Genomic DNA, 26,018 nt, shown 5'->3' with positions numbered 1-26,018 from the left:
ATGCTTTTTTTGTTTGTTTGTTTGTTTTATTTTTAAGACTGGTCTTGATTGTGTAGTAGTTTTCTTTTACCTCTTGTATTTCTATATAACAAGTTATTCATCAACAGGATTTCAAAAATTGGCAATATGAATGCAGTACCACCACAGTGTCAGCAGATGGCAGTAGCAAGGAGAGACCAGTAACATTCACACTGGGGAAGGGGCCTACTTTCAGCTATAATTTATACAGTGTATTATATTTCTATTACAGCTATCCAGTTATCATCATACATGTATGCACTTATATGTGTTGTGTCATGGTTAATATATTAATCTATTAGCTATCACTAATATCTTTACAAGGTGCACTACCTGCAAATTCGTTGAAGTGATTTCCGATGTCGTAGGCCTGGTAGTTGTAGCCTGCATACTCGTAGTCAATGAACTTGACATTTCCTGTGAAAAGAGGCAGAGTGTTTAGAAAGAGAGGCACTGGAGTCTCAGACACACATTGGCTCTGCCCTGGAATGTGGTACATGGGAGAGCTCTAGCAATCATGTCAGCTAAACTCAGGGACTGGAGGCAAGGTGATCTCCATGTTGGTGAGTGAGAGAGGCCTTTTTGTCTGGTGAGGACGGAGTAAGGGTTTGCATGCTGGAAAGAGGAGGCAGGTGTCGTTAAGAGTGGCATTTGATATGCAAAATTCACACCCATGCACACGCACACACACACACACACACACACACACACACACACACACACAGAGTGCATACATGCTGAATACAGGAGGCAGATGCAGTTAGAGAGGCATTTCAGACACACAGCTTTGCAAACACACACAGACAGATAGAAAGACAGACTAGCACAAACTTGTTGGCACGGCTGCAGTCATGCTGAGTTAGGCCAGAAGGGGTCTTTCTGGAAAATGTTAAAGAACTGTGCAATAAAACACAGGGATTGTTGGAAAGGGCATGTTTGCTGTATCTAAGCAACAAGGGGATGAAGAACTTTTGTCATGAGTTGGTCATGGGAAAAGTAGAGAAAGACTGACTTAAAGGTTGAGGGAGATATTGTAAGTTGGCCAACTTTTCTAAAAGACCACTCTATCGCCACAGATAGCACACCACAGAGTCTCTTTCACTCTCTCTCTCTCTTTCTTTCTCTCTCTCAAACACACACACACACACACACACACACACACACCAAGTCAATAACGGTGGTCACAGCAGATGAGGGAAGAAGTAGAAAAAAATGAGGTAGTCCTTCTACTGTTGATATGAGAGACACATCAGACACAAGACAGGAAAAGGCAACATAGCAAAAGCTGAGTGATGAGCGATTCTATTAATAAACAAAAATGCCATGCAGAATGAGAGAGAAAAAAAAAAGACTTGTGGGCAACAGTGCCCTCTACAGGTGAGAAGCTCACAGTGCAAAGCAGATCACGAGTTCATTCCTGAGATGTTGCCAGAGATGATGTCACAATACAAAGCCTTACTCTTGTCACCTGCATTAGATGTTCACTTATAGCCAGATTTCATACTGATTTCCTGATCATTATTACCCAGAAGCTAATAAACACTTGTGATTTAACTTATATATCGTACTTTCCCAGTGCAGTCTTTAGTGTGTTGGTGAATAGGTGAAGAGTTTTATGGCTTACAGTAAACATGTGTGTATGAGTGTGTATGAGTGTGTTTGGGTCAGCAGAGAGAGACACGTGAGGTTGTTACCGGGCGTAGAGTGGTCCTAGCGGAACGCCACTGAACACCTCCAGCCAGTGGCTATGCCCCTGTGCAGCAGACGGAGGAGACCGTTTTGGGGGCAACACACTTACATCTGTCACAGAACACACACAGCCTTCACTGTACAGACCCCCCTCCCACCCCCACCACACCCCCACTCCCCGTCAACCCAAGCCCAGCCCTGTCCACCTCCACCCCCCCTGCCCTCCTCTCCATCCTCCTCCACTTTCACGGCCACCAAACAATTCTCCGTTTTGTTTTTCGTCTTTCTCTCCACCTCCCTTCTCCACCTCCTGTTCACACACCTACTGAAACCAGGCTTTCCCATTGGTCAGTGTAGCACCCAACCAGAGGGCGTCACGGCGGCCACTATGCAAATAGAACTCTTGGTGGTTTCCTGTGCATTGCCAGTGGTGAGAGGATCTTAACTTTTGTTCTCACTCTCTCTCTCTCTCTCTGTCTGAAACTTTGTTGACATGATGCTTCACGGCACACATTGCTTTTGGTTTGTTTTGACTGCATGTAGGGGCCTGTAATTCGAGCTCATAGTGATGGGGAAGTGCTCAAGGCCCAGAATCAGCAAGGCTGCTGCTGCCTAACATGTTAACATTCTTTAGCCAGGGGGAGGAAAGCTTTTAGATGTTTTTTTATTTTTTATTCTTCCAGTTAAAAAAGAAGAAGAAAAAAACAGACTGAAGCACCTCCCTCTTTTTCTCTCTGACTGAAGAAGCTTTGTGGGCTCAAACATTTTGCAGAGGAAGTAGCTCTCTCTCTCTCCCTCTCTCTCACTCACACTCTCTTTTTCTCTCTCTCTCTCTCTGGGTCTCTGGCTCTTGTGATTCCTTGTGATTTCTAGGTTGCCATTCTCATACAGTGAGAGTTCTCCTGAGAGTTCTCTGGCTCTTGTGAGTTCTCCTGAGAGTTCTCTGGCTCTTGTGAGTTCTAGGCTGCCGTCCTCATACAGTGAGAGTTCTCCTGAGGCCAGGACTGTGTTTGTCTTAGTTGTGATGTTCTATATGCTGCGGTGTCATAGTGTTCTACATTGTGTACTTCTACTGTGGATTGCGCAAAACGATGAGTGGGGTCCCCGTGTGTGTGCTCCCCCAGGCCTGGGCTGCTGACACACCCCCTAGGAAAGAGAATCAAGGATCTGTGAGATTGAAACCCCCCCCCCCCCCCCAACCCCATTCCCACACCTATTGCCCCCCCTCCTTCAAAAGTACCCTGGTCCCCCTCCTAGACTGGGGTCTCTGGTGCAGACCCTCTGCAACTTTTTTCCAACCTCACATACAAACATCATCCGGCGGCTTGTGTTAATGAGTACTAATGAAAGCATTCCCAACAAAAAACATCAAGTGTAAAAAGTAAAAATAAAAAATATATATGAAAGCATCACCATGAAAACAAACACACACACACACACACACACACTTGTGTGCAAGCATACACACAAACCCCTTCTGCATTCTATTACATGTAGCAGTGACTGTTTTCAACATTCCCCACACAGTGCAGCCTTCCCCAAAAAAACTTGGAAATCCTCCCTCTTAAGGAGGCCCTGTGATTGGCTGGACAGGGAGGAGGCTGTTCAAACTCAAGCTGTGATTGGCTGGAAAACTCATAAGAAGCCAAGCCTACCTGAGAGGCCAGGTACACAGGCACGGGGAGAGCAGTGGAGGGGTTTTTGGGGTGGGGTCGAGGGAGTTTGGAAGTGTTGAGGGGGTATTGGAGTGGGGTGGGGTGGGACACTGGGCACGACGGAAGGGGGAAGGGGTGGGGTACTCACCTCCTGTCTGGCTGTAGATGATGTTCTTACAGAGCAGGTCGTTGTGGCAGAGGACCACAGGAGAGCCCAGCCCAGAGAGACTCTGCTTCAGCCACAGCATCTCCTCCTGCAGGCAGCGTGCACTCGGTACCTCACGGCTCAACCTGGAGCACACGCGCACAAACACACACACATACATACACACAGACACAGACACACACACACAGGTGCACATATTATTAACAAGTCAGGCTTAGCGATTAAGATTGAGAATCCAAAGCGAGAAAAGAGATCCAAAGCAAGTTCCTTGGTAAGATCCAAATAATGTTGGAGGCATTAAGCAACTCCAAATTCTCTCTCTCTCTCACACACACACACACACACACATATTATTAACAAGTCAGGCTTAGCGATTAAGATTGAGAATCCAAAGCGAGAAAAGAGATCCAAAGCAAGTTCCTTGGTAAGATCCAAATAATGTTGGAGGCATTAAGCAACTCCAAATTCTCTCTCTCTCTCTCTCACACACACACACACACACACACACACACACACACACACACACGTGAAATCATGACTTCCCACCTGGACTTTGAGCATCAAGGCCCATTTCGATGATTATCATGTGCTTCTTATTCATTTTCATAATTACATAACTACAGCAATAGCCACAGGTGATAACTCACATTCTACACAAAGCCCTTCCAACCGTTCAGCCATCAGTGGAAAGGCATGGCATTATTCAGCCTTCGCCTCCACCTCATTCTGACCATTTAAACAAACTCAAGCACGGGCATTACAAGCATGCATTTCCTCTGTTTCGCTATGTTGTGGTCAGTGTTGCTCCTCCAGTACCCATGTTTGGCCAGATCCGTGTACTGGACACTGGTATATGGACCCGTGTGGCACATTCTGGAGAGTGACCTTGGGATGACCCTGCATTGGAATGTGTTAAGTGTGGTGGCTTTGATGGCCCACAACCGCCATCCTGGTATGTTTTTTCAGCAACTGGTAGTTTCATCTGGCAGCCCTTCTGTGGGACTCAGTATAAACATATTTTGAGGGCCAGAGCAGGGTGGTTGAGGACAACGGCGCTGCTCGGGCCAAAATCATACGCACAAGGAAACTGCCGATGTGCTGAGTGTGCACGACTCTTACACAATCTTGTTCCAGGCCAGACATTTGATTTATCACACAGCTTCTCAGAATGCTGCAGAAAATTCCATTGAATTGAATAGGCCATTCTAATGCTCAGAGGTCTGATATTATTGAATAATGCTACAAAAAAAAAATCTTTTAAAATTACTCTGCAAGTAGTTCTTTCACTATAGTCTGCTTGTGGAGCAGAGTCATTTAATCAATACAATGTAGTTATTTTACTCAAAATAAATGCTCCAAACTCATTTTGCTGATACTCAGTCTTACAATATGGTGAGTGCAGTCTCCGACATTGCTGGTGTATGCCCAGAAAGTCTGGTATGTAACCTTGTGGCAGGTAGCATGACCCTTTTCAGGTACTCCCTTAGCATGCTTCAGCCTTTAAAGTGTAACTGTTGCCAAAATGCATCCTATGGTGTTTTTGTGAATGTACCCGAGTCAAACTTTCGTTTAAAAGCATAAGTACGTCTGAAGCACCACTTTTAAGCTCGTACGCGTTGTCGTTTTCGGGTGAAATGGCCTTTTGAATGGGAATCCTAGGGGCACTACTATTTTGATACAGGATCACGTCAAAATCGCTATTTTTCAAACACTAAGAAGGCTTGACACAACATGAAACTTTGATCGAAGTATCATCAGTGTCTCTACACATGAACTTGAGCATTGAGAACATTGTTGGTGTACACAGTTTAATAAAAGAAAGTTTTTGAACAACAGGATGCATTTTATTGCTTTCATGTGGATGTTTTGAGACATCCAATTGCTGACTTGGTCAATACACTGACAAAGAAAATCAAGGGGACCATAGTCATTTGGTGACAGAGCTAAGTTAATGTAGGTGTCATCTGCATAGCTATGATATGAAAAATTATTTTTGATGATTTGTCCAAGTGGGAGCATATAGAGTTTGAATAATAGTGGCCCCAGGATTGACCCCTGGGGAACACCACAGGTCAAGGACATTTGTGTTAAGGTACAGTTGTCGATGGCAACAAAGAAGTTCCTTCCTTGTAGATAACTGTACCTGTAAATCCAACCCAGTGTTCTAATCTGTGTAATAATATGTTGTGATCAACGTTTAAAATGCTGTACTAAGGTCCAGTAGCACTAGGACTGATGTTTTGCCTGCATCTGTTTTGAGGCATATGTCATTTAAAACTTTAATAACAGCTGTTTCAGTGCTGTGATTTGCCCGAAAACCAGATTGAAAGAAATCAAAATACCCATTTGATGTTAGGAAGGTGTCAGTGTTTGTATACATAATGCAGGGGCACACCACATAAGAAAGAAGGAAAACAAATAAAGAGAAGACTGGAAATAAACAAAAAGTAAGAGACAAAAACTTAGAAATTAAGAGATATAAAAAAAATTAAAAAAAGACTCAATTGAACAAATGTCCAAAAGAAAGAATATTGGCAAAAAGATGAGAAGGGCAAAAAAGCAGGCAAGCAAGACATGTAAAAGAGAAAAAATATTTTAAAAAGTGCCCTCGGCCCGTCTCCCTCCCTGTACGTACCTAAGGTTCTGGGCTGGGTCCTGGAAGTGGGTGGGCACCAAGGAGAAGTATTTGCCCATCCTAAACCAGAGGTCAGACTGCGGCACCCAGCCATTGTGTGCATGGATGGCGTGGTACTTCGCTAGCTGCCGTGCTATTAGCCTGAAAAGGACACAGAGACATAAGACACATTTGACACTCTACATTACAAACATTTATCAATTTAACCACTCATAAATCAATCTAAAAATATACCGGTATTTGGTACATTTGTTTCCACTGAGAGGTACTTGAAATTACATTCTGGCAGTGGTTGGGGAGAGGAAGTTTGGAAGTGATGCGTGACAACTTGTTGCCGCTATCATTAAGCATTATGGCTAATCATTACACTCATAGACTGTATATAACTATACTATATATACAGTCTATGATTACACGTCATCACTCAATAATAATAATATCAAGGCATGCCTAATCCAGCTGTACATCATATCCAGCAAACATCATTTATTCCTTCATTCAGGCTCTCAGCCAATCACATATTACTTGATTTGTTATTACCAGCATAACATACATTCTACCAGCTTCTCACACTGTTCGCCAGCAAGTTTCCCTGCCACAAGCCCAAAGCCTGTTGAATACTCAAGAGAATGTTCTAGTGTCTTAGGCCTAAGGAGATAAAAAGCCAAGATAATCCTCTCAAATTAGCTCAATTGACTAATGAACAGGGTTTCGCTAAGTAAATGTAAATATAGAAGCATTGTGTAAAACGGGGCTCAGAACTGGACATGAGATAGCAGTGAGAGGCAGGGGGTTATGAATGACACCCTGTGCACTGGCAGCTATACACAAAGGAAATGGCATGGCAAGAATGTGTGTGTGTGTGTGTGTGTGTGTGTGTGTGTATGGATGGGAAGCAACTGGTTAGTTGAAACTGTAATCTGAGGAGACCATGGTCTGGTGTTTGGTGGTGTCAATGAAGGGAAAATACAGTGTGCTTGTGTGTTTGTGTGTGTATGTGTGTAGGTGAGTGTGTGTGTATGTGTTTGGGTGTTTGTGAAAGAGAGAGTGTGAGGGAGGGGGTGGTCTGTATTTGATAGTATCTATGTTTTGAATAACTAGAGATCTATGTGACTTGTATTAGTTGGTACACGTCCCTCAGTACTATGCGTCTTTTGAACCATGAGTGTTTGAACATGGTTACATTTTTAATTTGTGTATGTGTATGTATGTGTGTGTGTGTGTGTGTGTGTGTGTGTGTGTGTGTGTGTGTGCATGTGTGTGTGTGTGTGTGTGTTTCTATGAAGAGTAGAAGTATAACAATGACTCCACAAACATGGCTACACATTTGTGTGTGTGTGTGTGTGTGTGCAACATTGATAAACATCGCTGAGAAAACTGACACAATTGACAAAATGATACACTGTTGTCAAAAGAAATATTCCTCCAGGGTTTTCTGATCATTCTCCTGTGGTCTAGTTGGTCAGTCACAATCACATCCCTGAGAAACTTCTGGAAGTTTTGTCTAGTAAATGTCCTTCCCCTTTTAGTCATGGGACTTTTGAGAGCTAGGCTGCGTGTAATCCATGTTTGGTGAAAGGTCTTTTTTATCTCATGCAGGTTCAATTTTAAAATACGACTGCATACCTTCGATAGCATGGGCCCACTTCCAGTGTGCATATTTTAAAGCCAACTAAATAACACAGTTAACTTCAGCTCCTGCCATTCACATGTACAGTATGTTGGGGCTATTCTTTAACTGCCTAAATACCATTGAACAGGTTTCAAGCATTTACCTTACCATAACATAACCTCCTCTATGACCGTGGGCTGTATATTTTGTGCGTTTGCTTAAGGCATTCATATAACTTTTGGCATATGTTCTGGGAACTGTGCATATTTTAACCAGTTGGAAACAAAAAAAAGTATCCCCCTAAAAAAAAAGATCTCATAGCTTGCATGACAGGGTGTTGTATGGTTTAAAACAGTGGTCACCAACCTTTTTGAGCCCAAGATCCCTAACCTCGCCCTGAACAAAGGCAAGATCTACCTTGAAGCGTCAAAAGAAAATCAAAGGTAAAATACTTCCAATTTAAGGCCTTTTATTTAGGCAAATGTATCAGGTCAAAAATATCACATCATCCACCCCCTTATACAGGCGTCAATGAGATAACAACACTTTAACATAGTCTTTACTTACATGATTTTATAGTAGCCTATATTTTTCATTTAGTCAAACAGTGACATGTGGTTTAATCAGTGTTGGGCAAGTTACTTCAAAATCGTAATATATTATGTATTACTTATTACTGTCATTTCAAAGTAATTCATTACATTATAATATTACTGTCTCTGAATTGTAAGGCATTACACTATTGTATTACTTTTAAGTTACTTTTACCAAAATATCTAGAAATATGGATTTGGAATTCTAAATGCAGTTTATTATGCTCAATGTAGCTCATTGCACTTCTAATGGAGGGTGATGTGGTACAACATAATGACTGAGCTAGGCTTAAGGCTACAGTAGAATGCAATAGGTGCAGTGATGGCTCATGATGCAATACAAGGAACAATCATAGCCAGAATTTTGTTTAAAGAAGACAAAAGGTCAAAGTCTGGTCAATTGTGATAGAAATGCTGTAACTTTAGGCTTAGGCCTACTCATTAAAATCAACAGAGAGCCCACTACCTGTATATTGTAACCCAAAACTTAAAGACATGTCAAGATAGGCTACACAGTGCAGCTACTGGCCATTTTTGAAAGTTTCACTTGTAAGTAGCCTTCAGTTTAACATATTTATCTAACACTGTATATCTTTCTTCTATTTCTGTTAGGTGCCGCTTCACTCAACTGGATGGTCAGGCTGACTGCAACCGTAGGCCTACTGAATAGATGGCAGGGAAGCACAGCACACGGGAATTTATAAATGAAGAAGAGTGAATAAATGCACTTGCTTTTCAAACTGATAACAAGTTGTCAATGGTTATTTATGCAAGCTTGTAGCCTAAACCAGACATACCTAGGCCTAGCCAAATGTATCCTGGCTGTAGATAAAGCAGGGTATGAATTTCCCAATATTTTGCCAGATTTATAGTGGTTTACTGCGGTTTAATATGAATTGAAATACCATTGAAATCGCATTGATCTTTAGTTTGGTTGTAATTTCAACATTGTTTCAATATTTATTTTAATTGAAATACAATTGAAATTCCGCTGGTCTATAGTTAATAAATCAACATTGTTTCAATATTAACTGAGGGTGCAAACTGATGTTAAATCAACATCGAAATCCGACATTGATTCAATGATTTATGGTTGACAATGTAATGTTGATGGCGAGCACTGGTTTAAAAGAAGATAATGATGCACTAAATGAGTTTAATGTTCTGACAAGGCTCCAAGTCTAGATTGTGCTATTTCCATATTCAAATCAGTGTTTCTGTGGACTTGTATAGGTGTTTGTCACTTGTAGCATGCCTGAGTGCATGCTCTTACAATGTTGGTGCATTGTTTACTGTCATTGTTTATTTTTATTATAATGCAAGTTGCTTTGGATACATGGGTCTGCTAAGTATTCCTAAGTATAACCATAACTTACCGGAATAACCCTGGACTGCGTATGTGTTCGGGTTCTAGTGCGGTTCCTTCTAAGAACTCGTAGCAGAGGCCGTTGTTGAAGGTGCAGTAGAGCTGGGGAGCACACCGGTTCGCCTGCAGTACCCGGAAGCTCTTCACCTCGTTCTCGCGGTCCACAAACAGCTCGGTCTTGTTGCCATAGATGCGCACCAGCACTACATCCTTCATCGCCCCGCCCAAGTAGCAACCAATCAGCTTGTTGGTTATTCCATCGGTGAAGGACTGGAGAGAGAAAGAGAGAGAGAGGATGGAGAGAAATCAGGGAGTGCAAGAGTTGAGTGAGACAAGAGGGGAATGAAAGAAAGAGGAAAGAGAGAAAAAGAAGGAAGAGAAACAGAAAGAGAGGGAGCAGAGAGAGGGATAAGATGAGAGATGGAAAAGACAACCAAAGGAAAAGAGAGGGAAAGAAATGTTGGAGGAGAGAGACAGGCTATTAATTGTACTACTATTCAATGTACAACTGTTCTTTCTGTATTCACATTACAGAACACTCAGATTGCTGTATTTTACCTTCTTTTATTTTTCTTCAAATGCCTTTATTTCCTTACTTTGTGGTTGCTTTGGCAACACTGTAGGCTACTCTAATGCTAATAACCTTTGAATTAAGAAAGAGAGAGAGACAAAGAGAGAGAGAGAGAGAGAGACTCAGGTACTTTCACACGTGTGGACTGCAGCTCAGGCCTTTGGCTGGTCCTCAGCTTGGCTGCACCCCTGAGCTCACACTATAAGCCTCCGCCTCACGCCTCTGCTTCTCCGCCAACGCCTGAGTCCGATGCTGATCCAATTACCATGACGCCGACATTCACAGCCCACCATATCCCCACCTCGTCTGGGGAGAAGTTAGGCACACCCCCCTCCAGCCCCGCTGCCTCCCAAATCATGACCTAACTTCACACCAGTTGCTGCAGCACTAAACTGACCCATGTTCCAAATCACCTGATTTCAATGCACTCTCCATCCCTGTCCTGCATAAGTCGTACCCTTGATACAAATAAGCAAAGCTTTACTTTTTTAATCCTTAAGTGGATAGCTAGCCAACTGTCCCGAAATCAAATTGCAATTGCTAATGGCTATTGATACAAACAAAATGAACTACATCCTGGGACCCGTTGGTGTTATCCTCGGCCCTAGTGAACAATAACTACGTAGTGTGCCTTTAATTCGCAACGGTCAGGAAAAACAGTGTCTGGCTGGTGTTTGGGTCTGCACTGACCCGTTCCCTTTCCCGCCACGTGGATCACATGAGGAGGTATTAGACCCAGACACAAAGAGGGGGCAGACAGTGATTTCCCCCTCCCATGGACCATGATTCATTGTTTTCCTCTTGTAAACAGCACCCACATTTCTGAGAGGCCTGACATTCCGCCCCTAATTGTGTACACTATCAGGGATTCAGTGGAAAAGACGGGAATGTCCGGAATTTTATTTTTCGGCGGAAGTCTGTCTGCGATAGCTGGCATGTGCTGAGTACACAATTTTTTGAACATCACTGATGAACTGCACAACACACACACTTTGTTTTTCCATATCCCACCCCCTTACCACACCCACCAACTCAATCTTTTGGCCTCTAACTCATTATCCAACACACACACACACACGCACGCACGCACGCACGCATGCACACACTCGCGTGCGCAAGTGCGCACATAATCCAACACTCTTTTGGCCTCTCACTGTCCAAACTACTCTATTTGAAGTGTAACACACCCCTTCTGTGTTTACACAAGGTCACTCATCTGTGCATCTTGCAATAACACTGAAACAGACGTGTAGAAATGTGTTATACATTAGGATTATAGTATTATAACCTTTTATCATACACTTTAGAATGACCATTCTCACTGCATTTCATAGCATCTTTATTGATCTATACGTAGCCTAGCCTAAGTGTACTGAAAACTTTTCAGGAATTGGGTCACAACTCACATCTTGTATTTTGGTAGGATCAGTGAGACCTGCACAGTGTTTCCCACATAACTGAATTGTATTTGTGGTGCTAGGTGACGGAGGTGCGGGAGTGTTGATCAAACATTCTGTCGGAGTCAATAAAATGAATAGCCTATATACTTGCCTTGCACGAAAAGTCGATATTGACAAGTAGCTGTAACGTTATAGTGTGCTAACCTCGACGACCCAACAGTATTCTAAGGTTAGCGTAGGGATACTGCTTCTTATATGCTTGCACATAACCTAATAAGAGAGAGTGAGAGATGAAATGAAAGGATTTCATCCCATATAAATTAGTACAACATAGAAAATCATTGTGTGGTGGTCAATGTTGATACTGTGGTGGGCCACTACAGATAAGTCAATGTATGGGAAACACTGCTGCACCTCTCTGTTGACAGGTATACAAACCTGCCCGTATGTGAATAAGGGAGATATGTGTGTATTCCCTTGGGAAAAACTATTGTGACTGTGGACCTGCGCTTAAGGTTAGGCCATAAATAAACAAACAGAAAAACTCACTGAAAGCTGGAGTATATGCAAATTTCTACTAATCTCCATTCAAATATCACGCCTTACCATGGCATGACATTTCAGGGGACTAGGTAAACATATTTTGTGTACAAAAAAAAAAAAGAGTTCTAAGGACTCAGTGCACATAAATTACTTGGGTACATTGGGTAAATGAAAAGAGAGTGAAACTGTCTTGCGGAAAACATGAGTAACTGGTCCTGCTTTCTGCTGCTATGAAACATTCATGGAGCCATCTCTTACGTAACAAAGTCGTTTTCAGGGACCATAACAAAGTGGGGTGCAGTGTAGCCCACGGAATAATTTTAACAACTGCATTGTTATGTAACTACACTCTCTGTGGCATCTGCCATACACCCCTTGTTATGATGTTAATTAGGCTATATTTTCTGAAACAATTGTGTGCTGTTCCCTAGATGGAACCCATTTTAAAACTTCATGTGGAAACTTACTGCACGCAAACATGTGGGATTTATTTAAAAATGAAAACAGGTCATCTATGTGAAAATAACAGCTCAATGGAAAATCTGAATTCATCCATAATAATTAATTCTTCGAATAAGAAAAAGGCTAGGCTATGTGTGGTATGAGCTACCACAAGTTACAAAGTATTCCATTCTAACTGCAGCTGCAACTTGTATGTGACACATTGTAATGTTCATACATTGGAGCAAACCTCACTGACAAGCCAGTTCGCAAGACATTTCGTGAAAGGCCCTATAAATTCTTGCGACAAACGCATTGCTGGGGTTGGATTTAGCTATCTCCCTGTCAGTGGGGAAAACTCTAAATTAAACTGAACTGCTAACACACAAGCCTATTCGTTAAACATGACTATCCAAGCGCAATGACTTCTCGAATAACGCGAGGTGGCTGTGAGGTTGTTAGAAACATTGATTAGCTAGCAACGGTCTTGGAAACCAAGCGAGCAAACGAAACCTTGGCGGTAAGCTCGCTTGCCACTTTGTCAGCCGCTGGTGACGCAGCTTCGCTTCGCAGTAAAGGCGCAACCCCAGGAGTCTGGTTTCTGCCTTATATAACAACCAAATAGCAGGCAAATCGTCAGAATGACGACCCTCGGAGTTCATTGATAGCGAAATGGCGGCACGTCAGGGTTAAATCTATTGAAAATTGTTATTAATATTACCTTCATTTTGACCTCTGATGGTTTCCAGTTGGGTCTCAGCTCCTTGATGAGTTTCAGCGCCCCAGTTCTGAAATCGTGTTCGTCTACTGTGACATCTAATTTGGGTACAGCGGGAGCACCCTCTGGTACATGAATATAGTTAGCCATAATCGGTTCGGGTAGAATGTTCACGGGAAGATACTGTAAGCGTCGGCTATGCACTTTTCAATGAATGCAAGCTGGCTTGGGTGTGGATTTAAACCAGGTCAATCTTGATGCGGCGTGACGTGACCACGCCTCTCTTCGAACAGCTCTCAGGAATATGAGCGCAGTGCATGCTGGTTAAATATGACTCACCGCCTACAGCGCCAGTCGTCTCTTCTGCAGTGAGCGGTCTGTCCAATGGCTCCTTTTCAATGACCAACGTATGACAACGCATCACTTCTACTATGCTTGGATGAAAATAGCACCTCTTCATTAATAGCGTCAGTAGACCTAGGATAAAAGTAGAATTGGTCATGCTACTAAAGCTAGGTCGACACTAAACGAATGTTAAAACAGTATTTGTCTGACCAAAGACATTTCTTCAATTTGCCATAATCTGACACTGCTTGAAAATTGGATTTATTGTGTTTAATCCTTTCGAGAGTACCAAGGTCTAAAGAAATACATTTATTAGCGATAAAAAAAACGTATTCACCATAAAAAATTATGTTTAGGTCTAGGCAATTGGCATATTGCACTGTAGAAAAAGAACACAGGTGAATCAAATTAAAATAAAGCATAGACAAATGCAGATATCAAATGCAGATATCATTATTGTTTATTATTGCTATTTTCCTGAATGGACCCCCCCCTCCACACACACACACACACACACACACAAACACACACACACAACAATATGAAGAAGATATTTTAAGTCTAGCCTACTTTATGTACTTATTAATAATGTATTTGACACTCTACTTAGTTACTAATTTATTTAATCAATGATTTATTTTGCCCAGACACTTTTGTGGTTAACTTTTTTCTCAGGACATTAATAAGAATACACGATTATTAACAACAGATTTATCTGAAAACTATGCGGATTTTTTTTTTTTTTATCCCTGCGTCGACTTCGGAACAAAATCATAAAGTAACGAGAACCACACGGACTTCTTTATCCTCGAGTGCATTTCCGACGGAACATAAAACCGTTTCCTGTCCCCGATGCTGCCTGGAGAGCCTGCCCACCTCACAGTTGGTGTGAGCATAGACATAATATACATAGACGCCGCATCGACCGCTACTCCTTACTAGCGCTGACGAGATTTGGAGCCGCCATCTTGGACCGGTCATCCACTCCACTCAGTGTAATCTGTTTGGCCTGTGAGATGAGCTGTCAGCGCACTTAATTAATCATATCTCACTGAATACCGAACAGATTCTCACTCGGTTTTTTTTGCTGCAAAGGTCATACATGTAGCTATGATACAGGACACATGATTTAGCGTATTTTAATATTCATAGTGGGTTTAACAGTAATAGAATATTCTGATATATGATATAAAGTGACCTGACGTCCGATATCAAAACTGGGAACATAATCCATCTTTGACAGCATAGACAAAACTAGTTTGATACAAGTTTAATGAGTTAAATATAGTTCACAGTTGACAGAAAAGTTCCATCAACAGCATTATTCACAGAAAGGTTCTATAAACATTTAAGTGAGATCAGTGCCATTCAGACATCTGAGGGGTATTCCAAGTAGGCCTATGTGGTTTAGTGACAAACTTGGGTAAATTGACAGAATAAGTTGTAAACCTTCCAGTAGAAAAGCTGTATACAGGAAACATGGTTGTGTGTATTTTAATATTCATAGTGGGCTTAATAGTAATAGAATATTCTCATATATGATATATTATAAAGTGATGACATCCAATATAAACACTGGGAACATAACTAATCCATGTTTGACAGCATAGACAGAAACTGGTTTGATACAAGTTTTAATGGGTTAAATTGACAGAAAAAATCCATTAACATTTTCAGTTCAGTGCCATCAAAAATAAAGTTTGATGAACAGACATTGGTGTGGCATAAGTAAAGGAAATGGAGTAACTGGGTTCAATATCAACAGCATTTGTTAGACAAGTTCCATAAATATTGTAAAGTGCAAGTTTGTAGGTTTGTTTCTGATCCTTAAAAAACAGACATTGGTTTGGCATAGTAAGTGTAACTTCATCAATTCAAGACAAAAAGGTGACTTGTCACTTGTACAGTGTCAATGGGTTCATCAACAGCATCTGTTATTTACAGTTCACAGAAAGCTTTCAGCCCCAATGAAGAGATTAAATAAATAAGAATTAAGAAACATTTTAGAAACTGCTAAGATCAGCCCCGTTCATTGCAATCAGTAAAGAATCGGGGAGTGTCTTCACAGGCTCAGTGAGACAGAGGTTACTGTCATGCAGTTGGTTCTATGATTTCGATAACTGGTGCATGTAATTTTGTATGTTCCCACCTTGCTAAAATTGCTTGGGTACACTTTGGCTAAGAAAAAAGTGCTTCAGACAGCAGGTGGGCAAATAAGATAGCAGTACATAGTGAAACTGGGTAAACTCCCTAAAAGAGGACTGAGTCAACCAGACGATGGGAAAATGGGACACAGAGTGGTGAATGCAGGTGATGAAGGTGGAGCTCATAAATCAAATATTCAGTCACAGTGTAGCAGATGCCCTCCAATACTGCAATGAAGAGCTGCACCTTCCTCAGTTCCAGGGATGTGAGGAGACTATTCAGTTCATTCACAGTCTCCTTGAGCAAGGCAGTTGTTCTGGGGAGATATAAAATAATTAAATTAATAAAATGAATAAAGGAATTTGAGAGGCATCTTATTCTTGTTAGGGTAAATGACATGTGAATAATACAGTGTTGGGCAAGCTACTTAGACATTGTAGTGAGCTAAACTATCAGTTACTCTGCTATGAATAAAACACTACACAATACTACCACCCAGTCAAATGTATTATTAACACAAACACAGCAGTAGGCTAGTTCTCTACATAGGAAGCTACTTTAAATTGTGCCAATTACACATGACAAGAAAAGTGTAGCTTGTGTGGCTAAGCCACTTGATAAATAAAGAAGTTAAGCTATTGAAAAGTTACTTTATTCAGAAAATAGTGAAGCTACCAACACGCTTAGGCTACAAGTAGCAGCTAGCGATTGCCCAATAATATAGGCTACAGTCTGTGCCACTTGTGTAAAATTCGCCAGCCAAATCTAGTATGATTTATTTCTACAATAGCCTTTTTGTGTCAGTTGTAATCTAAGTCAGTGTTATGGAATATGACTTATTAAGTCTCAGTTCAGCCAGGTGAACACCGAGTAAACAGCCTAGCTAGCTGGCTACGATTCTCATACAGTAATATCAAAGATCCTTGCTCCTTCTCAACTCTCTGGTAATATTCTATTCACAAAATACAACCATTAGTACGGTAATGTTAAATCTTACTTGAGAAAAGTAAATCCCCCGAGCCCTGTTTGCGATGGTTCGTCGATGTGAGCAGGAACATGCTGCACAGTACTGGCATCTTGTGTCTTCTGCTGCAACGCAACGAGGAGTATGACCGGTCCAAGATGGCGGCCGCATTTCTCGTTTCCAGCAGCCAATGCGGCGTCTATGTATATTATGTCTATGGGTGTGAGAGCTGCACCCACACGAGTTATCTACACACTGTAGCTGGTGGCACAACATTTTTGCCGGGTGTGCAGCTCTTTGTACTGTAGCAGATAGCATCGGCCTCAAATCCTACACATTTGGTTCAGCCGTAAGCTTTGTCTGCTTTGGTCTCTGACACTTGTTCGCGGAAGGTAGGTAGCTAGCTAGCAGTTCACGTTACCGTTATTGTTTGCTAGCCAATGCTAGTGACGTTGTATGTAAAGGCCGTTAACTTTAGCTTTCCTGGTTTTCTGCGAAAAGATGACACCGAAATGTTAATCACATAGATGATGGCTTGCTTTGTTCAAACAGTTTCAAGTTAGACCAATATAAGCCTTACGTCGCTTTCTAGCATGATTCAATGTTTTATATACATAACGTTAGCCCTGATGGCGTTGTCGGGCTAACCTGCTAACATTAATCAGCTAATTTTAGGTGACGCTCCAGTTTATGATGTTATCCATTTCCAGCTTCCAGTGATGGCTATGAGACAGACTCCACTCACTTGCTCCGGCCACACAAGACCTGTTGTTGATCTGGCCTTCAGTGGGATAACTCCTTATGGATATTTCCTCATAAGTGCCTGCAAAGGTAACAATGACATTTTTATTTCAACAGCAAAAGTTAACGATAGCTCATATTGATGTTGCTGTGTCTGGCTGGTATTTGGGATGTTGTTAATGTAATGTTAAGGTTTATGTGATTTACCTGTCTGAACGATCCAAGGTGAGTTGTGCTTTGACCATCTTATGCTTCCTTTAGATGGCAAACCTATGTTGCGCCAGGGAGACACAGGGGACTGGATCGGTACGTTCCTGGGTCACAAAGGCGCTGTTTGGGGAGCCACTTTGAACAAAGAGGCCACCAAGGCGGCTACTGCAGCAGCAGATTTTTCAGCGTGAGTACTAGCCAACATATGCACTGGGTACGGGTATGTTCATAGAAATATGCAGCCACGGTATTACACTTCAATTGACAGATGACATTGTACCTTGTAGACAGATGACAGATGTAGTGGTGATCTACATTCATGCAGTGTCATCTACCACCACGACCTATATATTCCTGTTGGGTTAAATTGTTCTCACTGTCAGACATAGGAAGTCTCACACTGTTACAGCTCAAATGAACTGATCTAAACCACCTGTTGTTTTCCAGAGTGCTGAGAATTAAATTGATATTGTTTTGTTTCCGTTTGTTTGTTTTGGATGTGGTATCCAGTAAAGTGTGGGATGCAGTGACTGGGGAAGAAGTTCTCACACTGGCACACAAGCACATTGTCAAAACTGTGGATTTCACTCAGGTAAACACACACACACACACACCCACACACCTCTGTACTTACAACATACTGTATGTTTGGTTTTCAGTGGTTGATCAGTTGTGGTGATGTGGATAAGATGTAGTCTCTCATTTATCCCCTTATCTGCAGGACAGTAACAGTCTGCTAACTGGAGGGAATGATAAACTGTTGCGTATTTATGATCTCAACAAGCCTGAAGCAGGTAAGTCAATATGAGTCATGTTTTCCAGGGGCCTATTCCAGAAAGTGGATTTTGTTAGAAATCTGAGTTTGTTAACCATGAGATGAGGATAACTCTGGGTTTCCTATTCCAGTAACTTAACTCAAACTTTGGGTTAGTTACCACAGTAACTGGCTCTGTGAACATAGCCTGCTCCCTAGCTGGTTTTCTTTAACAAACCCAGTGTTTCTCCATATCTCCTCCCTCCTAATGAGCTGTTATTGGGCACATGGGTTGTCATTTTATTTCCTTTATCGGTCCTACACAAAGGCGAATTAATTTACATAGGCCCAAGGAGGATTTTGAGATCCCTAATAATAACCTTAGTCAAATGATAGCATTTTGAAAGCCTATTAGCCTATGGAGTCACTTTTTCCACCTAGGCTATATGGTAATAGCTCATTAAAAGTAATTTAAAATGAATATAGGCTACTGTATTAAAGTCATTGCCAGGTGCAGCAACATCGTAGGTTAAACATATAGGCTAATCTTAGTAGGCTAAAGTTTTTGATGGCTTGTGCCATAAAAAAAAAGGGCGTTTAAGTAATTTTTAAGTCACTGGTCAGGAAATATAGCGCTCATAAAACAAACTATTGTGCTATATGTGCAACCACCAGTTTAACATAATCTACGACTGTGATGGATTTTCCTTCGAAAATTTGCACGCTGTGCTTGTAGGGATAACTTCATTAAGTGACATAGGGGTGGGGTAAGTTTTCTAACTAGTTGCCATGGTGACTCGTCATTTCTGAGCTCCGTTGATGATGGCTTTTCAAAGCCATTGGGTACGCACTGAATTCGGAGTGAACAAACAAACTCTGTGTAGATTTAACTAACCCATACCTGCTGTGATAGAACCAAAATATCGGAGTTTCCCATCTCAAGGTTGATCAACCCAGAGATCAGGGTTAGACAAAGAGTTTGTTAAACCTCCTTTCTGAAATACTCCCCTGGGTTCTTTTTAGACACAAAGGAAATGGTAAGCTTTCTAATAGAAAAGTCCCTATGACTTAAATAATAATTGTAACTAAATAAAGCCAATTAGCTCTGCTTTTAGGAGGTTTACCATTTACTGTGAGTTAATTTACGCAGGTTTAAGCCCTATTCAGACAGGAATAGTTTTACGTGGAGACGTGGAGTAAAGTATTTTTACCACAGGACGTCTGTAATATGAATGGGCAATTTGCACAGGATTAAATATTACAGATGTGTTACAATTTCTTTACCCCACGTCTCCATGTAAAACTAATCCTGTCCGAATAAGGCTTTAAGCGTCTCCATGCTCAAAAAAAACGCAGAAACTATGTTTAAACAGGATATGATGGAATATCTACATACATTTTTACAGAGGGTATTCGCACATGATTAATATTACCCGAGGTTTTTTTTTTAGGACCGTTTTTATTATCCATAATAATCACTGACATGGCACATTCGGTCAGGACTAAACCCCCTGGTAATAATTACTTTACCCCACATCTCCATGTAAAAATAATGCTGTCCGAATAGGGCTTTAGTTGAAATAACCCCGGGTTATTTCCTAATGGGTGAATTTATGATATAATCTATACTTGGTTGGTACACTTTTCCTTTTGAGTGGTGATCATCTTAAACCTCTGCATCCTCACTTCCTTTTCTCAGAACCTCAGGAGATTTCAGGTCACACATCAGCCATTAAGAAAGCCCTCTGGTGCAACAACGACCAGCAGATCCTTTCTGGTGGCGATGACAAAACTATACGGTGAGATCTGTTTATGACCTGTTTACTCTGTGTGTTTCGTTTCGCTTTCTTTCTTCCCCCAAAAAAACTCTGTTTGTGTAAACAAAGAGTAATGACCAATGACAACAGGACTGAGAGATATCTGTTTGGAACTTAATGGCAGTGTTCTAATTTTGAATTTTGTTTGTTTGTTTCATGAATTTCACATAATAGGAGTGTCTATGTGACTTTAATATAAACTAATTAGCCCATCTAGCTTACATTGTTCTGGTTTATTTGCACAGCTTTTAACCTCTATGATCTTGGTGTGTCTCTGGATATTAAAAACATACACACAAGTGACCCTGGTGTACCTCTCCCTGTCTAGCCTTTGGGATAAAACCTCCGGTGAGGCCGTGAAAACCCTGACATTCGACGTGGCTGTCAGTAGCATGGAGTACATTCCCGACGGAGAGATACTCGTCATCACCTACGGAAAGACGGTGGCTTTCTACAACGCCCACAGGTGCAACAATCTTTACCTTTTTTGAATGATCAGATGCTGTCAAAGAGTAAATAATAAGGTCACTTTGCAAATATAAACATACAAATATAATTAATAAGATATTAGAATAACAGAAATATAATATTTGCAACTAATGCAGTCATAAGTGATATTTTTGTTATTCAGTGATATTTAAGTTATTCAATGATAATTATTTTGTATAGGCATAGTGAATGTAGGGGAGATTTTCAATTTCAAATGTTACTATTGGATTTTCAAGTCTAATAGTAACACTCACAGATGTTAGAGTGACACTGTAGCTACCCCTGAATCTGCTGGTACTGTACGTCTACATAGTAGCATATGTCTTGACCACAAGTTCTCGCCATGATGGATGAAGGTGCAACAGGTGGTGCTTCATTCTGAACCCTTAATACTAACAGGCAGACACCACTACCATGGTTGGATAGATTCCCATCTTAATCAGCTCCTCCTTACCCTACCATTTAATTCTAAACTAGACCTCAAACCAGTCTACAGCTTCCTACATTTATGTGAGACATTGCTTTGCACTTGTAATGTTCAAAGGACTTCCCATATTGACATAGCTCACTTGTGTGTATCCCAATAGGATTACAGTCCAGGTCATGGAAATGTGGATATCTTATTTTATAGATGTGTTTTTCTCTGATTGCTCTCGGTAGCCTGGAGCTTATTAAGACGGTAGATGCTCCGACCTCTATCCACTCCGCCTCCCTGCACCCTGACAAGGACTTCTTTGTGGCAGGTGGCGATGACTTTAAGCTCTACAAGTACGACTATACCACAAAGGAGGAGATGGGTGAGTACTGCAAAGACCTCAAGGGGACACAGGGTTTAAACAGAGTTCCCACGGGTCATGGAACTTCTGGAATATCATGGAATTTCAGAAAGTCTATAGTAAAATGGGCATCAAAAGTCAATTTTGTCATTTTTGGAGCAAAGTCCCATCAGGGAATTTTGTTGAAGCAGTTTAAAATGTACTTGCCAAAATACAGTAATACAAATACATTTCCATGCAGAATTGCTGTATATCTGGTTACTAGCTTTACGGCTTGCTTGAATAGCCCAAATTTTTGTATTCATCTCCCGCTGTAAAAAGGATTATTGACCGCTATGCGGGTGCTCTGAAATCATTGGTCAGTATATTGTACTATTCATTATATAGTAAGTTATGGATATTCAGGTTTTTTGTCAGGCAAAATCTGCAAAGTCATGGAATTTTACATTTGACTTGGAGTGGGAACCCTGTTTAAAGCAAGGAAAACACCTCTGCCTGAAGCTATAAGAAACTTTCAAATAGGGATGAATGGTTTTAGGGAAATAGTTGTTTTCTTACTTTTGTCTTATTGGGCAAGACCTATGGGCAAGGACTATTTTTGCGAGCCTTCGTTTGCAGTACATTTGTACTGTTGCGTGTGGTGCTTGTTCAAATATTGAAAAATGTTTGTTGTGTTGCCTAGGGAGGTAGCAAACAATGCTTAACAATAGGTTTTGGATAGTACCAAGCAACATGACTTCTGATCCACCCAAAACACTTCCAAATAATCAGAGCTGTGAGGTACACGATTAGTTGCAGCCTTGGCAACTCTTCCCCTGGGAATTATAAGGCTCTATTTGCATTCTGAGTAGTTCTGAGATATTGAGCTTCAAAGTTTTAGAATCCCATAGAGTTTTATTGATAAGTGGAACAAGCATCTTGGATATAATGCCCAAAAATGCATACAACTTAAAAAAAAAACACCTCACCTTATGAAGTTGTCACAGAATAAGAATATGTCAATAACTCAATTTTGACAGAAATGTCAGATAGAACCTTACAATTCTAAGGGGACGAATGTGCCAATTCAAATTGTCTTAAAGGACTTTAAGCCCTTCAGCAGATCTAAGTGTTTCTACTCTGGTCCTGATCATGGGAATAAAGTCTGATGCCCATTTATAGACACTACTCATTGCAAACTGATCATTGATAAACAAAGTAAATTGTCATATCTTACTTATTGTCATATCGGTCTGTGGCACAGTATGACCTTGAATGTCCTTTCCTGTTGACCCTGTAAAGTACACTTTGATCTGTTAAAGCTGAATTCTGTGTTTAGATGTAAGGAAATGTTTCACAGGATGGAAGATAACAGTTAGCATGCTAGCAAGGTTTTTCTAATATGTGCTGCTGTTGTTTGTCTTTGCAAAGTTTTTGCATGTGTTTTAGGTAGTTAGTGCAACTTGAATTGAACTAAATTTAGTTGTGTACCAAAACTCCACACTGCTACTGAACTTATATGCTGGTTGTAGAATGTAGATGGATACTTATTGCTGAGAACGTGTGTATATGTTGGTGAATGCTCTCCTCTTCTCCTCTTCCTCTACCATGCTACGTGTAGAGTCCTACAAGGGCCACTTTGGGCCGGTGCACTGTGTGCGGTTCAGCCCAGACGGGGAGCTCTACGCCAGCGGATCTGAGGACGGCACCCTCCGCCTGTGGCAGACTGCTGTGGGCAAGACATACGGCCTCTGGAAGTGTGTCCTGCCTGGTGAGTTTGGGCCCTAGCCTCCCTTCATAAGAGTGTTCAGCTCAAACATACTCATGTTGAAGGTGCTATGTAGTTTACAACATTTAGAATGACCTAGTAATGACAACAGAATGTGAAGCCATAATCTTTTTGACATGTGAAATACAATGTACATCCAGTTGGGTGAGCTGGGGGCTTCAGTCCCTTCTCTGCCCTCCAAGGTCGAGGGAGGCTTACTCCCTGTTTAGAGGTGTTTTACCCCAAAAACATTGAACGATTAGAATGGTCAATTTATATTGGAATGCGGGTTGTTCAGCTTTGACCATACTCTTGAGCTTTGGAATTAAGCTGAGAGTTTCGGATCTTACAATGATATGCAGCACCTTTATCATTTTATGTGATATGAATTTATATATAGAGTAGCCTACAGCTGTGCCTCACAAAGTGACATTTTTGCCTTGAGTTTGGGTGCGGATTTTTTATTTACCCCAGTTTTTCCAAAGCCAAACAAAACCAGTGTGGGTTTCTGGTAACAGGAGCATTTTAGGAAAATGACCTAGTTTTTCCAGACAGGTGTGGGAGATTAGGAAGGGTTACAAATCTCTAAACACAGAGACACAGACACACAATCCTCCTCAATTACAAGGATGTATTTAGCTCAATGCTGATTATTGTCAGAGCCACAATACCAAAACGAACCGAAGTTAAAGACGGACAGAAATGTACAAATAGACCGGCGTTTCACCAGAATGTGAGAACATGAAATGGCACTTAGTCAGATCGTTAAGCTATGTTCTCTGAGTGTTGCCAAAGCAACACATGATATCTTGCACCGTCCATTGATTTAGACACTGCCATGCAATATGGGTAGTGTGACAGTTAGACTGAGCTTGGTCTGGTGATAGTGAGACTATGATACAGTGTTTGTGTTGAGTTAAAATCTGCTGTAAAAAGGGACACTTATTTGAATAAGTAACTTGAGCTTTAGTCTATGATACTTAAACGTGTAGGGTTTCAGCACAGCACAGGGATTATAATCGCCAGTATAAGCATTGTACCCTGGAACGTGCTGTGCGTCTGCATGACTTAAGAGGTCAGGAGACATTCAAGGCCTGTGGTTGTGTGTTTAGTTGACTTTATTTTAGTTTAATTGTTTTAGCATTTGAGTTTCTAAATCGCTCTGGGTAATCTTGCTAGAATGGCTGCTTGTGTGCATTTAATATTTTAACAGTTCAGTTGTAACAAATGTGTTTTTTTTTTTATATTTAGCTTTCTTGGTGTTGCAGAATTGTTTCTAATTGTTCAAATTATTTCCTAAAATGAATGAGAAATCAGATAATAAAGCATCCATATTGTATGTACCCGTATCCCATACATGGATTAAGCTGAGTCCTAGATTAAAAGGTCAATTTAAAAAATATATAAATAAATAAATAATGTGCGGGATAATGGCTGCATATAACCCATCTCTCTGCTCACTTTCAACCTTATTCTTTTTGTGTATAGATCGACTGTGCAGAAGTGAATTATTGTCGTTTTGTTTTTGGTGTGTTTTGCTTGTGCAACAGAGGAGCTGGTGTCGGAGAACTCCGACACTCTCTACTGCCCACCCGAAATCAAGGCCTGATGAAGACCACCTGCCGGCACAGATGGACGAATGAAGGAAGGAATAAAGCGAGGGAAGGATGGATGGATGGAGAGAGGGAGGAAAAGAGCGAGACTGAGAGGATGGGAATAAATGGGTGGATTGAGGAGGCCAGGGTTCCATTTTCAGGGCCAGATTGTGCCCACCACCCCTTTACAATCCCCTGCAAAGGTGCTGTGCCACCCGGCTACACCAGGGGCTGACCTAGGTGCAGTGGAGGCTATGTGGGAATGTGTCTACTGATTACACACACACACACACACACACACACACACACACACACACACACGCACACGCAGGAGAGAAGCAGTAGACCTGTGAGCGTGGTAAACTCACAGCTGACAGTCACACTCCATCCTTTAGCCAAGTCCCATTCATTCATAGCTATCGCCCTGCTCCCCTGGTTGCACTGTGATCACTTTGGGCTCTAATTTGTGGTTTCAGGGGGAAAAAGAAGGAAAAAAAACATTAAAATTTTCATTTGTGTGTTCAGTAAAGGGAATTAACTCATGGAATTAGACACACGCGCACATACACGTTGTCTTTGTGGAAATGGTGGTCCCCCCCCCCCCCCCCCCCCCAAAAAAAAGAAATAAATAAAATTGGCTGGGCGTTTAATTAAATTGGAGAGGTCACTGGTGCATACTTCTCTCACTAAGATGTGTTGGGATTTACGAACTATAAAAAATGTCACAGGTTACTCAAGTTCTTTACTGTTGTTTATATGTCTTACGTTGAAACACATGCTTATTATTTTGGTGGATGAAATAAACTGATGGTGACTTGCCTTGAGTGTTCTGTTTTTGACCTATTCTAGTGACGTGACAAGAAAACGTGCGTGCTATCAGTAGGCTACCTGACTTTCTCCACTACGGGGCGGCATAAGACCGTGGTTAGCTTAAACTAATCAACCGTCACAACTCTACTGTGCAGTGTTTTTTTTCTGTATATGATCTGTTTATCAGGTCCAATTCTTCTGGTTTATTCATCAGTGTT

At 41.3% G+C, this 26,018-nt stretch overlaps 2 protein-coding genes across 4 annotated transcripts in view; one reads left to right on the top strand and one right to left on the bottom strand.

The window, feature by feature from the left end:
• The window catches only part of etnk1 (ethanolamine kinase 1), a 29,700-nt gene extending 16,000 nt beyond the window's left edge, over positions 1 to 13,700 (bottom strand). For both annotated transcript variants that reach the window (XR_006026546.1, XM_042079417.1), the window contains exons 1-5: positions 13,411 to 13,700; positions 9,745 to 10,004; positions 6,164 to 6,304; positions 3,511 to 3,653; positions 352 to 435 (exon numbers count right to left, since the gene is read on the bottom strand). Coding sequence is in view for 1 of the 2 variants with exons in the window: in XM_042079417.1 (XP_041935351.1) it covers positions 352 to 435; positions 3,511 to 3,653; positions 6,164 to 6,304; positions 9,745 to 10,004; positions 13,411 to 13,557 (775 nt within the window). In the remaining variant the exon portion in view is untranslated. The remainder of the gene's footprint in view (positions 1 to 351; positions 436 to 3,510; positions 3,654 to 6,163; positions 6,305 to 9,744; positions 10,005 to 13,410) is intronic.
• Positions 13,701 to 17,084: 3,384 nt separating this feature from the next.
• Positions 17,085 to 25,596, top strand: LOC121697758 (serine/threonine kinase receptor associated protein). Of its 2 annotated transcripts, none has more exons than XM_042079421.1 (10): positions 17,085 to 17,253; positions 17,572 to 17,692; positions 17,864 to 17,999; positions 18,323 to 18,404; positions 18,534 to 18,606; positions 20,266 to 20,365; positions 20,712 to 20,849; positions 21,533 to 21,669; positions 23,249 to 23,398; positions 24,946 to 25,596. In XM_042079421.1, the coding sequence occupies exons 2-10, from the start codon at positions 17,581 to 17,583 to the stop codon at positions 25,002 to 25,004; spliced, it is 987 nt and encodes a 328-aa protein (XP_041935355.1). In that variant the 5' UTR covers positions 17,085 to 17,253; positions 17,572 to 17,580; the 3' UTR covers positions 25,005 to 25,596. The 2 variants fall into 2 exon arrangements, with proteins under 2 accessions (XP_041935355.1, XP_041935354.1); XM_042079420.1 differs by having other exon boundaries at positions 24,934 to 25,596.
• The last annotated feature ends 422 nt before the right edge of the window (positions 25,597 to 26,018 follow it).

The sequence above is a fragment of the Alosa sapidissima genome, chromosome 22 (genome assembly GCF_018492685.1).
Source record: "Alosa sapidissima isolate fAloSap1 chromosome 22, fAloSap1.pri, whole genome shotgun sequence".
Taxonomy (NCBI): Eukaryota; Metazoa; Chordata; class Actinopteri; order Clupeiformes; family Clupeidae; genus Alosa; species Alosa sapidissima.
The sequence above is the reverse complement of the archived record's forward strand: the minus strand, read 5'-3'. Positions and strand labels throughout refer to the sequence as shown.